The 16864-nt window shown below is 40.0% G+C and overlaps 1 protein-coding gene across 1 annotated transcript in view; it reads right to left on the bottom strand.

Annotated features, from left to right (window-relative positions):
• Positions 1 to 8005: 8005 nt before the first annotated feature.
• Positions 8006 to 16864, bottom strand: part of ABCC4 (ATP binding cassette subfamily C member 4 (PEL blood group)) — a 206568-nt gene continuing 197709 nt past the window's right edge. The window contains exon 31 of the mRNA XM_074962631.1: positions 8006 to 10877. Within this exon, the coding sequence (XP_074818732.1) occupies positions 10770 to 10877 (108 nt within the window). The 3' untranslated portion in view covers positions 8006 to 10769. The remainder of the gene's footprint in view (positions 10878 to 16864) is intronic.

Below are 16864 nucleotides of genomic sequence, written 5' to 3' on the forward strand. Positions count from 1 at the left end.
CCTTTTCTTTTCTAAGGCATGAGCACATTTTCATAAACACATTTACATCACTGGGATTAGAAGTCCCTGGTTCATAACTAGTACAGTTAACTGGATGTATCTTTACTCATGGAAGCAGTCCCACTCCCTGCCTAAGTGTCTGCAGACTGGGACCATAAACATGGTTGTCATAATGAAAATGCCTAACTTTAAAAAATTCAACTTTACACTCTCTTTATTTTAGCTAATTCTAATTTCAGTGAACAAACCTTTACCATGAGCTAGATCATTCAAGGAGAGGCTGAAGCTCAGCGTTTCATCTCTAGTCCTTTCTTTTGAATCATGTACATTTATCCAATAAATGAATCAATGCCTCTTGGAGTCCTATGCACAGAGACTGCAAAATATAAACGAGGTAAAATAAATATATATTTTAACTTCAAATAAAGCTCACAAACTTTCTACTTTAGATAATCCAAGAAATTCATGTCTGTTTCATTTATGGAGTGTGAAGCTGAACACAATTTAGGTTCCACAAGTGAAGTTTCATTAAAAACCCTGTGCATGGCTCTGTCCATGGGCTGAGTTGCTTCCAGCCTTATTCCCTGTTCTATTAGTGTCCTATCAATAACAGCCCCTCCAGGGAACATTGGCCCTTTGTTTCCAGTTCCACTGATGTGTTAAAGGTAAAGGGGTACCAGAGTCCGGGAGGGACACGGGGGCCAGTGGCAGGTGAGACACCGGCCTGCAGAGGGCGCTCCAAAGGCTGGAAAGAGCTAATTCCCAAGACGACCAGCAGGAGGCACTGCACCGGTGAGTTGTGGCTTTGCTACAAGACAGTATGAATTATAGATCAGAGACCAAAAAATACAGTACAATCCTTGGGCCATCAGTCCAGCATTCTGGGTCCATCATGGGAAAATTTCTTGGCTGTTAAGTAGCCACTATTGAAAATCTTATGTGACAACCATGCAGTTTAGAGCTGCATAAAATACTTTCGTGCTATTTTGAGACATCTAAGAAAAGGTACATTTCTATAGAAATCTGACCCCAGAGCTATGGCCACTTACACTAGATCTGACCCACTCAGCTAGTGTATTTTCTGAGCCTTCAAAACAAGTTGAACTTAATTTTTTTTCAGAGTAGCAGCCGTGTTAGTCTGTATCCGCAAAAAGAACAGAAGTACTTGTGGCACCTTAGAGATTAACCAATTTATTAGAGCATAAGCTTTCGTGGGCTACACCCCACTTCATCGGATGCATAGAATGGAACATATAGTAAGATATGTATATGTGTATATATATACACACACACACACACACACACACACACACGAGAAACTGCTGAGCTTGAATTAATATGCAAACTAGATACCATTAACTTGGGTTTGAATAGAGACTGGGAGTGGCTGGGTCATTACACATATTGAATCTATTTCCTTAAGTTAAGTATCCTCACACCTTCTTGTCAACTGTCTAAATGGGCCATCTTGATTATCACTACAAAAGTTTTTTTTCTCCTGCTGATAATAGCTCATCTTAACTAATTAGCCTCTCACAGTTTGTATGGTAACTTCCAACTTATCTGTATGTATATATAAATATCTTACTATATGTTCCATTCTGTGCATCCAATGAAGTGAGCTGTAGCCCACGAAAGCTTGTGCTCGAACAAATTTATTAGTCTCTAAGATGCCACAAGTCCTTCTGTTAGTGTGTTTTTGTTTTGTTTTGTTTTTTTAAGTGCCACACAAATTTTTAGACCACATCTATCCTTGGTTTTAGCTGCTAGAGCAAATTACTTCAGTGGGGTTTGTGCCCATTTATGGAGAACTGAATTTGGTCTGGTCCTATATGTCATTTTTTCTCTTTAGCTGATACTGCACTCTTTGATGATATGGAAACATGGCTGAGGGCCAATTCCTACCCTCAGTGCAGACCACTAAGCTCAAGTATGGCTACAACAAATAATATCATTCATATAATCATAATAGCAATTTTTGGGCCCAGATCTCAGCAGGTATAAATTGGCATTGATCCACTGAATTAAATGGGGCTATGCTGATTTATACCAGCTAAGGATCTGGCCTTCAGAGTCTTACAAAGATCTATAATAGCCCAAATTACAGGAAACTTAGTCACTATTCGCAAAAAGAAAAGGAGTACTTGTGGCACCTTAGAGACTAACCAATTTATTTGAGCATAAGCTTTCGTGAGCTACAGCTCACTTCATCGGATGCATACTGTGGAAACTGCAGAAGACATTATATACACAGAGACCATGAAACAATACCTCCTCCCACCCCATCTCCTGCTGGTAACAGCTCATCCAAAGTGACCACTCTCCCTACAATGTGCATGATAATCAAGGTGGGCCATTTCCAGCACAAATCCAGGTTTTCTCACCCCCCCCCCCACCCCCATACACACACAAACTCACTCTCCTGCTGGTAATAGCTCATCCAAACTGACCACTCTCCTTACAATGTGTATGATAATCAAGGTGGGCCATTTCCAGCATAAATCCAAGTTTAACCAGAACGTCGGGGGGGGGGGGGGGGAGGAAAAAACAAGGGGAAATAGGCTACCTTGCATAATGACTTAGCCACTCCCAGTCTCTATTTAAGCCTAAATTAATAGTATCCAATTTGCAAATGAATTCCAATTCAGCAGTTTCTCGCTGGAGTCTGGATTTGAAGTTTTTTTGTTGTAAGATAGCGACCTTCATGTCTGTAATTGCGTGACCAGAGAGATTGAAGTGTTCTCCGACTGGTTTATGAATGTTATAATTCTTGACATCTGATTTGTGTACATTTATTCTTTTACGTAGGGACTGTCCAGTTTGACCAATGTACATGGCAGAGGGCATTGCTGGCACATGATGGCATATATCACATTGGTGGATGTGCAGGTGAACGAGCCTCTGATAGTGTGGCTATTGTTATTAGGCCCTGTGATGGTCTCCCCTGAATAGATATGTGGGCACAGTTGGCAACGGGCTTTGTTGCAAGGATAGGTTCCTGGGTTAGTGGTTCTGTTGTGTGGTATGTGGTTGTTGGTGAGTATTTGCTTCAGTTTGGGGGGCTGTCTGTAGGCAAGGACTGGCCTGTCTCCCAAGATTTGTGAGAGTGTTGGGTCATCCTTCAGGATAGGTTGTAGATCCTTAATAATGCGTTGGAGGGGTTTTAGTTGGGGGCTGAAGGTGACGGCTAGTGGCGTTCTGTTATTTTCTTTGTTAGGCCTGTCCTGTAGTAGGCTATTGTAGACATGTGTCTTTGACAAAGAAACTTTCCCATAAACACTTAAAGTGAGAAGCCCTGATGAGAAGGAATACCTAATTGCTAAGAAATATTTTGCATAAATTCTTTGTATGACTATTCTGACTGTAGAGTGCCCAGACCTGAAGGGCTCTATGTAGCTCATCAACAGAAGTTGGCCCAAGAAAAAATACTATTTCACCCACCTTGTCTCTCTCATAAGATGTATGGCAGCAAGGACAGACAATCTCATCCCAGAGTCTAGGATTTCAGTCAAAGATGAAACAGAAAATATAAGATAGCAGCCTTTTCTCCTTTTTCAGAAGCAGCATTAAAAAGTCTTTTTTCATCTCCAAAATACTGTGTCCTAAAGCAACAATATAAATTTTTCAAATAAGTCTGCACATTTGAAATCCTATTTCTTATTTTCCCCCACCTAGATTTCATAAGGTCATGAATAAATTGAGAAAACTAAGGCTTAAGTTTAAGAGGAAAGACTTCTGAGTTATTTTATTTATATATATATATTTATATATATATATTTATTTATATACAATTTTTTTAAAAAAAGGTGAAAATGCCATTCAGAGAATGGAGGAAAACATGGACTCCAGTTCTTCAAAAACAATAATGTCCCCTGTAAAGTACACTGAAATCCTCATGGAGGTAACTGATACTACAGACTGATAGTGACTACACACATATACATTGTGCCATTTGTAAAAGATGGGGATTGCTCAATTTGTCTGCTATACTAAAAAAATCTGACAGGAGAAAAAGGCTGTACTAGATATACAGTATGTTTCAGTGCAACTGGAAGTTAGACACTGACCTTCAAGAGCTAGCCTCACAGCTACGTTTTATAACAAGCCTGCCCTGCCTTTGAACAATGTACATGCAGAATGAAAAAGTGAAAAGATGGAAATGTCTGGCAGAATAAACCCCTACCACCCAGAATCAGTTACATATTTTAATTTAGAAGATATGTAATGAAAGAATAATTACCAGTTTTCTAACACGACAGTTGTCCCATTCGAGATAGTGTAGATATTGTGGTTTGTAGCTTCACACCAGCTCTGAGTGAGGATGAAGGAGAGAGATTTCCTCCTCCATGCCTCTTCTTGGGAATTGGTCCTGCAGTTTCCTCATCCTGCTGGTCTGTTCTGGCCTTTGTCTCTTTGGGCTCCTGCACACCCTACAAGAGAACTTGGGCAGTTCCTAGGTCCTGGTCTGGTAGGTACCCTTTAAGCCCCCGGTTATCTTCACACAGCAAAGACCCCAGCTCTGACTTCTTAAGCTTTAAGATTTTAGCTTCCTTTCTTTGCATAACTCCATTTGCTGATCTTTCTCGAGTGGTTCCCTTTTCCTGTCTGTCTCTTTACTCTTTCCCAACAAAGGACACTATTTCTGTTGCTTTTGCCTTCTACAATAAAGGGTTTTACTGCTGTACAGCCAGACCTTTTCGGGGATCAATAAGGAATTCTGTCACTGACTGCCACGTAACTTGGGTGTCTTAGTGCTATGCTGTTGTTCTTCATGGCTCTGCCCCCAGTAGCCAGCCTACCAGTGTAGGGTCCCATCCTGGTTTCCACCAGCCTAGTTACTTCTTACAGGGTTACCACAACAATCCCTTCTGGTCCCGAGTCCCCCCAAATCTTTCTCCCGGAGGTCTTAACTACCAGCCACTTGGACTTTTCCCCTCCAGTTCATCACCCCTAAGGGTGTGAAACCTGCCCCCAGTTATCAGTTCACTTTGGTGCTCATGCTCCCCACCGTCTGCACAACAGAGGCCTGCTTGAGGCAGAAACAAAGAAAAAGTTTGTTTAATAGAAAAGAAAATCACAGATTCAAAGCTGCAATAGTAAGGAAAAGCAAAATACATACAAGTCACACAGAACAGAGACACAATTTGAGGCTTTACGTTTCTATATGAGCTAAATTCCCTCGGTTAATACAAGTTATCTATCGCCTCTGAACAGTTTCCCAGCAGGCCCTCTGTCCTAGAGGGGATCCAGTGCTTCATGAAAAGCACCCCACTTAGATGCTGGCCCTTCATTTGTGGATAGCCTTCATTTCAAATCCCTTTCAACAGAGTTTGCAGGGTTTTATTCCTTTCCCCCCAGACTATGGTAATTTATACATTAGTATAATGTATACTATACATTAATATAATACTATATATTAGTAACACAAATGGGTGGGGTTTCCCAGAATGGGATTTTCTTTTCAGTTTCAAGTTGTTTCAGTGTTTTTTCCATTAATTTTAATGGTCCACCATTGTCTCTTCCTACCTCGACAATGCTAGGTGCTCACAGTGTGAACACCTGCCTGGGAGGTGCCCTCCCTGCCTGATTGTCTCACTGCACTGCTGTGAGGTGATGCTGCAGTTGCACTATGGGTACGATTACAATTTTCTACACATAAATACATGCATCAATTCATAATCATAACCTGTATACGTATCTCCTAATGGCCATCAAGTTCAGGACATTACATGTTTTCACAAAAGAACTTAGTTGGCATATTTTATATACATAATAACACTGTCGACAACCAGTTGATTCAATTGCTTATTTTGGGGGGTTCAGACTCCCTCATTCTCTCCTTCGGGTGTCTGGACCTTTATTGTCACAACAGCCTTTTTTGCAACTGCATCACATCGCTGACTCATAATCAACTTGTGATCTACTAAAACCTCCAGATGCTTTTCAGCAGCACTACTGCCTACCCAGTTATTCTCCATGGTGTATATGTGCTTTTGATATTTTTTTCCTTCATAAGTATAGTACTTTGCACTTGTCTTTAATGAATTTCATCTTGCTGATTTCAGACCAATTCACCAATTTGTCAAGGTCATTTTGAATTCATTCTTCCTGCTTGTTTGCTTAAAGCCTGCTATTAAACTAAATCAATATATTAATATAGTAAACATCCCAACAACAAACAGGTGTAATGGTGGGCACTCACAGCTGGAGCAATCTCTGGCAGCCTGTGGAGGAACCAGGTTGTGTCTCTGCTTTGGTTTCCCTTAGCGTGCTTTCAATAAGTTCAGTGAGGCTGATACATATTGAACAATGCCCCTTCAGGGGTCTAGTTTACTCATTCCAAAAGGGAACATGTTGCACAAATAAGCCTCCACACCAGCATCCTCGCTGGCAGGGGAAGGGAGCAGAATTAACCTCAGTCCACCATCCCCCTTCCATCCAGGCTCCTTACCAGCAAGGCCCTCTTGACTCAGAACACTCTTCTGGAGTCAGGGCTGTGACAGATATTGCAAATATCTGTTTCTCCTCCTACTCTTTGTCCATCTGGCTGTTTAGGCTGTAAACCCTCTGGGGGAGGGACCGTTTCTTACCATGTGTTTTTACAGCATCAAACACAACTGTAAGGGGACCTGATTGAGGTCTCGGGACAGTGCCATAATACAAATTATTTCAAGTGCAATACTGCATTTGTGTCTTTACATGGTAATGTGTGTGCTCATTATAACAGGGTTACACATACTTTTGAGGATTTCATCATCACACTTTCTTCACACAGCAATACGTCATACCATATAGTCAACTAAAAACCCTTCTATGACAATAACAATCAAAAGTCATTCTACAAATTCCAAGGAAAACAGTGAAAGTTCTCAAACAATGCCACGTTACCGAAACTAAAGTGTGTGTAGAAATCCATTCTTCTGTTAAAATGTCAGAAGTTCACCCTCATCACAGGAAATAATTAGTCCTTTTAAAAAAAGAAGAGTGAATGCAGAGAGGAAAAGGTCAGATTTTTGTGGGGGAGAGAGATCAGGCAATCTGAAAAGCAACACTTTTCAGGGAGGTCTCTACACCTTTCTTGGGAGTCCTAAGGATCTTCCATTTCCCCACAATTTTATCCAAACGCATCATACCACTATTTTTCTAACCATAGGCTGGAACCAGTCCACAATCACTCAGACAACCAGATAAACTGATCCGGATCAAAGAAAGTGATGGTCTCTTTCAAGGACTGGGCATGCTGGTGTTGCTGCAATGTAGCCTAGATGTACCCTAAGATTGAGACCTTGGTGCAGGGAATTCAACAGAACATTGCCACAAGGCCCACCGGACCCAGAGATAAACACTATTTAAAAGAATTTTCTGCAATCTTCCTCCTGATGGTGTTTATTCTTCCACAATTTGTCTATTTTGTACAAACAGATATCAGATATGCCATGACTGTCATTTGTCTAAATTACAATGATTTAGATCAGAATCAGGGGCTGCTCTTAGTCTCTTTCCCAACAAATACACCTATGCACTGATGACTTTCAGAAGTTGTTGTATTTTAAATAGTCTATAGTAGAATTAAGATTCTAGAGAATTTTAAGGCAGCTGATGGTGAAGAAATTGTTTTAAAAGGCTTCAATAATTCAGAAGGTGGAATTCATTTCCAAGAGATTCCAATTAAGGAATGTAGATCATAACAACCCAGCTTTGTTGCTTGTAGGTAAATTAAGAATATTTTCAAATGTAGATGTGAGAACAGTTTGAATTCTACCTGAAATAGATATGTAAAAGGCTTCCCTGGAACAGAACTATGTACATTTAACAGTCAAGAGGCCCAGCAAATGGAAGGCTAATTCCCTCCCACACTTTACTTAAACACTAAGTCATAAATCTGATGGCTAACAATAAGGTGCACTGACACATTTTTACTCATCTGAAAGTAAATGGACCAGCCAATGTTACATAATTGTTAAAACAAAACAGCAACAGATGGTAAGAAAAAAATGGAACAATGATTTATTGGTTAAATCCAACCTGTATTATTTAGCTTCACTGTTTTTTAAAAGAGTACACTATGGATTTAATGGCATTGAGCGAAGTTACTACAACATGAACATACCAGTACCAATTGTCCTGTTCAGCAACTTGCACAGCTTTTCATTTTGATCTCTGACATTGACATTTGAGACATATAGCTGGTATTGTCCTGTCAAAACACGTCATACAGTATAATCCGCATTCTCCTAGATGCCAAGCATTTGTGTGTGCATTCAAAAAGCTACAGTATCAAATTAATTCTGGTAAGCAAAGTATACTAGTTGAGGGTCTGATAAAGCAAGATCTGTCTAGCTTTCATGCCAGTGAGCCTGCAGAAGCCAAAAACTTTGGATTCTTCTCTCAAATATACCACAGAAGCATTTTTGGCTGAAATGGTCTAGAGCCACATTATACCCTTGATCCATGCACATGATTCTCTTGAATATTGATGGAAATTATGGGCATAGATTCACAGTACAATATGGCCAGATGCCTGCACTTTTGTAGTATGTTTAAAAACTCCAGCATATCACACACAGTACGCATGATTCTCCTCTTATCTTGTTGTAAACCAAAGACATACATCCATGCAAGGCCATAGAATTGCACCACTATAAATCAGGGTTAGGTGAGATTAGACGCAGCCCAATAAAAGGGCCCGAATGTGAGACCCTTATGTTAAATAGCACCATATCAAATGTCGTCCTATTGAATTTAATGGGAGTAATTGTGGAGTAAGGTGCTACTCATCAAGAGAAAGGATGTCAGAATCTGCCCAAGCAGTATTTCATTTTGGAACTTCATGATAACAATAAAAGAGTGTTACTAGGAGCCAGATGCCACACCTGTGTAGATGGGCAAATGAGAACGAAATGCAGCGGAAACGGATCATTTCTGCTGTCAGGTGGCCCATACCACAAAGAACCCACATACAGGGATGCCACAACCCTTTGAATGTCACAGAGCAGAGTTCTGTAGCAGCTGGTCTCTACTTTGAACCTTGGCATAAGTGGGTGTGGAGGGATGGCTGGCAGGACTCATCCACAATCTCCTCTTCTCCTTCAGCAAACCCTGTTGCATGAAAGCTACTACAGGTTGGGAGTGAAGACTCTGTTCTTCAGCCTTGCCAGTATTGGACTGGGTTTCTGCATAGGGAAAGCCCTTCTACTCAGCCTTTCTTCTGTGGCAAAGGGTGTGACCATAATTATCTTACTTGTGGATAGAGCGGAATTTTGCATTTAAATCAGATTTTTGCTGGTATTGCTGCTTGAAATAAGATTAACAGTTTGAATTTCCCTTAATTTAGTCACTTCCTTCACTGGGAAAATAATATCTATCATATAATATAACAATTATATTCTACAGGATTTTAAAAATCACAACTTTCTTTTCCATTTTTCTTCATTATTTGCTGCTCTTCAGTCGACGAAAGGGAAAACACCATTTAAAATGTAAGGTGAATAACCTTAGACTGCACTGAACCTCAAATTGTAAATATCTCTATCAAAAGCAAAGAACTGGAAGTAGCAAAGCACTTGCTTAATTTTTGAAGCATGTGAATAGTGCTACATGCTTAAGTTCTTTACTGGATCAGGACCTAACTTATGAACACAGAATACAGATCTTTCCTTAAATTCTTCTCAATATCAGTAAGGGCATTCAAAATTACAAGGGATACTTTTCTACCCATAAGAGCTGAAATGGCAACTTCACAAAGGTTCAATTAAACAGAATTCCTGATGCAAAATTTTTAAATGCATTAATTTAAAACAGTAAAATAAAGTATATTTAATGAATTTGCTGTGAACCCTGCAGGTGGAGATTTGGCTTGAATTGTATTAAGGCACAATAAATGCAAATAATGTACACATTTTCACAATGTGTTTTGCAGAAGATAACTTTCTGCTACATAGTGTTTACTGATGACAAGTCTTTCAATAAGTATTTCCTCTAGTTATTTTAATCCTTTTTTCTTTGATTACCTGGATAAAAAGAGGAATGTATATTCAATTATTTAAATATTGGGGCAGTGCAAAATATAAGCAAAATGCGACCATTGTCTTCTAAAATACAGTAGATTGATGCTGATTTTCAGCATTTGGATCTCAGCAAAGGAAAACTGAAATTTTTACATTAATTTCTACACACCATACCTGTATTACATTTTAATTTAAAAAATAATATTTATAACAGTATGTTCACTTATTTCTATAAAAATGTATTTTTGGTTGGTTCAGTTCTTGTTTCTGCCAGTTTGTAAAACTGCTTTAAAAAGATGGCTTATATAAAAAGTACTGCATTAGAAGATGGTGTGTTATATTATCAAAACTGCGGTAAGACAAAGTTGTCATTTTAAAGTGACACTAAACAAATTGATTTTACATGCTTTTCAAATGGGAAAACAGAGAAACTGCAGGTTTTGTAATAATCTCTAAAACTGCACCCCAGAATTGTTAGATGCCTTGCACCTGTGATTTAAAAATGAAAGTCTCCACAACGTAACTTTAAAAAACAAACAACAACCTAGGTCTGCCTAATTCCTTTAGTAATGGAAATTTATTTAGATGGAAATGATAAATGTATTGCACTGAAATTAAAGAGCTAGACAGATGAAACATTTTTCTTAACATTAAATATGATTGTTGTCTAGTGCAAAAAGCTCCCCTCTAAACACTGTCACTCATCCAGTTTAGATGGTTTCAGGTTTGCATTCTACAGAAAGCAATCATGTCTACGCTGGATCACAGTGCAGTTTCATAAATGATTAATCCTGAGGCAGCATCTTTTGAAGAATCTGTGACAATTTGACCATTCTGAATAACTTCTGGGTAATTTTTACTGAAGTAGACCTAGAAAAAGAAAACATACATATACTGATTAATTTTACCCATCACTGTTAAACATTTTTTAGTTTCAAAAGACATAGTTCTCCAGATTAATGCAGTGTAAGCACAGAAATTAATTTCCATCAGGAAACTGAACAGGAACTTTAGTTTAACAAAATTCAAGACATAGCTCCTTATTCACTGAGGAATTAGTAAAATTACTCTCCGATCTTTCTCTCTGATCAGAATAAAGTGTAACTGAATCCTCACATGACCTGTAGATCCATTCAAGTTCTGATAATTCAGATCAATAGATATAGTTTATCACTTTGCATTAAACAGATAAGTAAAATTATTTTACTGGCTCAAAACATGGAGATAAATTAAAAACAGGATGACAAAGAGGCTGGGAAATCTAGAGTCCGCACAAGGGTTTCTCATTTTCACACATAAAATGAACACAATGGATCTGGATGTTAATATCAGGTTGTAATCCTTATATTTTACAAACTATGATTGACAACCATTGAAACTTCACAGTATATGTATGAAATATCCCAGCGTTTAATTTGTGCTGCAGGGCAGTTATAGGGCCTATAGAAATGTGATCTCTGGATAGTGTACCACAACAATGAAAGGAGAAGCAAAAGCCTTAACAATGACTCAACCAAGCAACTTCTCTAAAATGTAAGATGATACCAAATAATAGGACAGTTCTTTGCCAAGCCTTTGAGTTCTTGAATTCTACCAATTTCTAGCTGAACTAGAAGAGATACAGGTTTCCTGATAAATGTATAATCAGAACATAAAGGAAATGAAATGCTGTCAAGTTTCACTGTTCCACAATCATCAGTTTTTAGTAGCTGTATCATATCTCTGTTCCTTGACAGATGCGCATTACAAAATGAAATAATGTCAAGACTTGTGTGCTCTTATCTGAAAATGTGTTTGGGTGAAAAAGGACTTCAAATGTAATTTTTTCAAAGAAGAATGTGAAAAGTTTTGTTTGAGTCTTTAAAAAACAGAAAATACGCGATCTTTCTGAGGCTGACATGTGTCACAAGTTAGGTCTCATATTCATGCTGTCCTGAATATGGCTTGTGAAACATTTCTCCTATTTATATTTTGGGGGCACTGTCAACAAAGTTAGCTTTGCCTGATAATTATGTTCTTTTCATATCTGAATAAATGTATAGGACATAGGATATAAAAAAGAAATAGCTATATTATACAAAACCTCCTATATGTATGAATGTCTCCCTTTGTGTACACACACACACTAATGCAGTGTATTTGTACAATTTCCAAAGAATATTAAGGTTATGATTTGAATCAACAAAAGGACTGGAAGTCAAGTATTCTCCAGTAACCAGCCATAATGGGGTACACAAGAGGAAAAGTAATCTAGTGCCTGGCTGCATCTAAATATTGGAGGTTGAAGCCTTGGTAGTTCACTTCCATCTTTTTACCGATTTAAGACATAATTTTAACATATTTTTACTGGAGCTTTTGACAGTGAATTTTCTTAAGAAAAAGTAATAGAAAACCTCAGCACATTACCGGGGATACAATGAAATGGCAGTAGTTTTTTCAACCATCTCACTGTACGTGTACGGGAATCCTTCACCCGGGGCCTGATATCACAAGATGCGGAATGCCCACAGTTCAAGTGTGTAAGGTGCTTAGAGCCTCACATAAGGCAGGTCTTCCACTAACATTAACAGGACAGTAATGACATTAAAACGTCTATACAGTAATGACTGTGCATGCATAATAGCTGATATTTAAATATATATTTGTAAGCAAAAATCTTTTATCAATGTATCCAAAGGCTGTTAATACAATAACTGCCCACTCCTGGTGCCACTGAAGTCAAGAGCAAAGCTTCCCTTGACATCAGGATTGGAGTCCAAATGGTAAATTTTGTTTATCTGAATAAATCATTGTTGAGTGTGCAGCAGTGGGGTAAAATAAGCTAAACTCAATGAACATGTTGTTCTGTCCAACAAGTATTTCTCTTTTTCTTATAATGATCTCCTAACAGCTCCTTTTAAATTGAACATAGATAACAACAATGTTCACTTAGGGCTCAATCTTGCAGAGTGGCTTTGAGGTGGCTGAGCAGTGTCACACAGCATTCAGACTCATAAGCAATTCTGAGCATGCTCAGCAGGATGGACTTTGAGCTGCATCATACTAAGCCAGGGTTGCTACCTTTTACATTTGCAGAAAAATAATAAGAAATGCTAAGTGGCTGAAATGGGCAGAATTCTCTGACTGGTTTATGAATGTTATAATTCTTGACATCTGATTTGTGTCCATTTATTCTTTTACGTAGAGACTGTCCAGTTTGCCCAACGTACATGGCAGAGGGGCATTGCTGGCACATGATGGCATATATCACATTGGTAGATGTGCAGGTGAACGAGCCTCTGATAGTGTGGCTGATGTGATTAGGCCCTATGATGGTGTCCCCTGATTGACTCCTTTTCTTTTTGCGAGTTCAGACTAACACGGCTGCTACTCTGAAACCTGTCATTATGCAAGGCACTGCATTTAGCTGTATGGAGTGGAAATCTATCAACTTCATGAAAAAACTCATACAGATACAGACAGACATCATCTTCCTTTCCAAATGCAAACAGATGGACATCATACCAAAAGGACTGAAGGTAAAAACTCCATTACAATCTACATACCACACAGACTATGCTGACAGCTTGTGTCACACGCTCTCAAAGAAACTGCGGAACCACCTGATCAACATCCTCTACAGCCAACAGGGAAAGATTAAGAATGAGCTCTCAAAACTGGATACTCTCATAAAAAAAACAATCTTCCACACAAACTTCCTCATGGCTGGACTTTACTAAAACTAGACAAGCCATTTACAACACACACTTTGCTTCTCTACAAAAGAAAAAGGACACTAAATTATCTAAACTACTACTTGCCACAAGGGGCCACAGCAATGGTTCCCTTAACCCACCCAGCAATATTGTTAATCTATCCAACTATACTCTTAACCCAGCAGAAGAATCTGTCCCATCTCGGGGCCTCTCCTTCTGCCCCTCCACCCCCACGAACATGATACAGTTCTGTGGTGACCTAGAATCCTATTTTCGACGTCTCCGACTCAAGGAATATTTCCAACACACCTCTGAACAACACAGTAATCCACAGAGACCTTCCTACCAACACTACAAAAAGAAGGATTCTAGGTGGACTCCTCCTGAAGGTCGAAACAGCAGACTGAACTTCTACATAGAGTGCTTCCGCCGACGTGCACGGGCTGAAATTGTGGAAAAGCAGCATCACTTGCCCCATAACCTCAGCCGTGCAGAACACAATGCCATCCACAGCCTCAGAAACAACTCTGACATCATAATCAAAAAGGCTGACAAAGGAGGCGCTGTTGTCATCAAGAATAGTTCGGAATATGAACAAGAGGCTGCTCGGCAGCTCTCCAACACCACTTTCTACAAGCCATTACCCTCTGATCCCACTGAGGGTTACCAAAAGAAACTACAGTATTTGCTCAAGAAACTCCCTGAAAAAACACAAGAACAAATCCGCACAGGCGCACCCCTGGAGCCCCGACTTGGGGTATTCTATCTGCTACCCAAGATCCATAAACCTGGAAATCCTGGGTGCCCCATCATCTCAGGCATTGGCACCCTGACAGCAGGATTGTCTGGCTATGTAGACTCCCTCCTCAGGCCCTACGCTACCAGCACTCCCAGCTATCTTCGAGACACCACTGACTTCCTGAGGAAACCACAATCCATCGGAGATCTTCCTGAAAACACCATCCTGGCCACTATGGATGTAGAAGCCCTCTACACCAACATTCCACACAAAGATGGACTACAAGCCATCAGGAACAGTATCCCCGATAATGTCACGGCAAACCTGGTGGCTGAACTTTGTCACTTAACTATTTGTCCATAACTATTTCACATTTGGGGACAATGTATACCTTCAAATCAGCGGCACTGCTATGGGTACCCGCATGGCTCCACAGTATGCCAACATTTTTATGGCTGACTTAGAACAACGCTTCCTCAGCTCTCGTCCCCTAATGCCCCAACTCTACTTGCGCTATATTGATGACATCTTCATCATCTGGACCCATGGAAAAGAAGCCCTTGAGGAATTCCACCATGATTTCAACAATTTCCATCCCATCATCAACCTCTGCCTGGACCAGTCCACACAAGAGATCCACTTCCTGGACACTACGGTGCTAATAAACGATGGTCACATAAATACCACCCTATACCGGAAACCTGCTGACCGCTATTCCTACCCATGCCTCCAGCTTTCACCCAGACCACACCACACGATCCATTGTCTACAGCCAAGCTCTACGATACAACCGTATTTGCTCCAACCCCTCAGACAGAGACAAACACCTACAAGATCTCTATCAAGCCTTCTTACAACTACAATACCCACCGCTGAAGTGAAGAAACAGATTGAAAGAGCCAGAAGAGTACCCAGAAGTCACCTACTACAGGACAGGCCCAACAAAGAAAGTAACAGAACGCCACTAGCCATCCCCTTCAGCCCCCAGCTAAAACCTCTCCAACGCATTATTAAGGATCTACAACCTATCCTGAAGGACGACCCATCACTCTCACAAATCTTGGGAGACAGGCCAGTCCTTGCCTACAGACAGATCCCAACCTGAAGCAAATACTCACCAGCAACCACATACCACACAACAGAACCACTAACCCAGGAACCTATCTTGTAACAAAGCCCGTTGCCAACTGTGCCCACATATCTATTCAGGGGACACCATCATAGGGCCTAATAACATCAGCCACACTATCAGAGGCTCATTCACCTGCACATCCACCAATGTGATATATGCCATCATGTGCCAGCAATGCCCCTCTGCCATTGGTCAAACTGGACAGTCTCTACGTAAAAGAATAAATGGACACAAATCAGATGTCAAGAATTATAACATTCATAAACCAGTTGGAGAACACTTTAATCTCTCTGCTCACTCAATTTCTGATCTCAAAGTGACTATCCTTCAACAAAAAAACTTCAAAAACAGACTCCAATGAGAGACTGCTGAATTGGAATTAATTTGCAAATTGGATACAATTAACTTAGGCTTGAATAGAGACTGGGAGTGGTTGAGTCATTATACTAAGTAAAACTATTTCCCCTTGTTTATTCCTCCCTCCTCCCCCCCCCACTGTTCCTCAGAAGTTCTTGTTAACTCCTGGAAATGTGCTGGAAATGGCCCACCTTGATTATCACTTCAAAAGGTTTTCTCTCCCCCCACCTCACTCTCCTGCTGGTAATAGCTCATCTTAAGTGATCACTCTCCTTACAACGTGTATTTTTTCATGGTCTGTGTGTATATAAAATCTCCTCACTGTACTTTCCACTTTATGCATCCGATGAAGTGAGCTGTAGCTCACGAAAGTTTATGCTCAAATAAATTGGTTAGCCTCTAAGGTGCCACAAGGACTCCTTTTCTTTTTGCGAATACAGACTAACATGGCTGCTACTCTGAAACATAGCAAAGAGACTGTGATAAAGGACAAGAAAGAATACTGGAATGTGGAGCTGAAGGGGTGGGGGATTGGGACAAGGATAGGCTGGTGGGGTCAGGGGCAGAAGTGTCTGTAGCCACTAAAGTCCCCTCAGAATCTAGAATAGAAACCAGGATTCCAGAATCAATATTCCTCTCTACTCAGCAAATAGCTGTATAACCAACTGGCAAAATTTTTACTACATTTACCTCCCGTGGCTGGCCCACGCAGATGACAACCTACTACTGAGATCGGCTACTCCTTTAGCTCAAGTAGCAGAGGTCTGAGTGGTGGATCTAAAGATTCAGACTGAGCAGGGGGTTGGATTAGATGACCTCCTGAGGTCTCTTCCAACCCTAATCTTCTATCATTCTATGATTCTGGAACAGTTGAACCACTATGTAGGAGACCATACAATTTCATGTGATGGAATTTGGTTTTTCAGGTTGCTTT

Source organism: Natator depressus, chromosome 1 (genome assembly GCF_965152275.1).
Source record: "Natator depressus isolate rNatDep1 chromosome 1, rNatDep2.hap1, whole genome shotgun sequence".
NCBI lineage: Eukaryota > Metazoa > Chordata > Testudines > Cheloniidae > Natator > Natator depressus.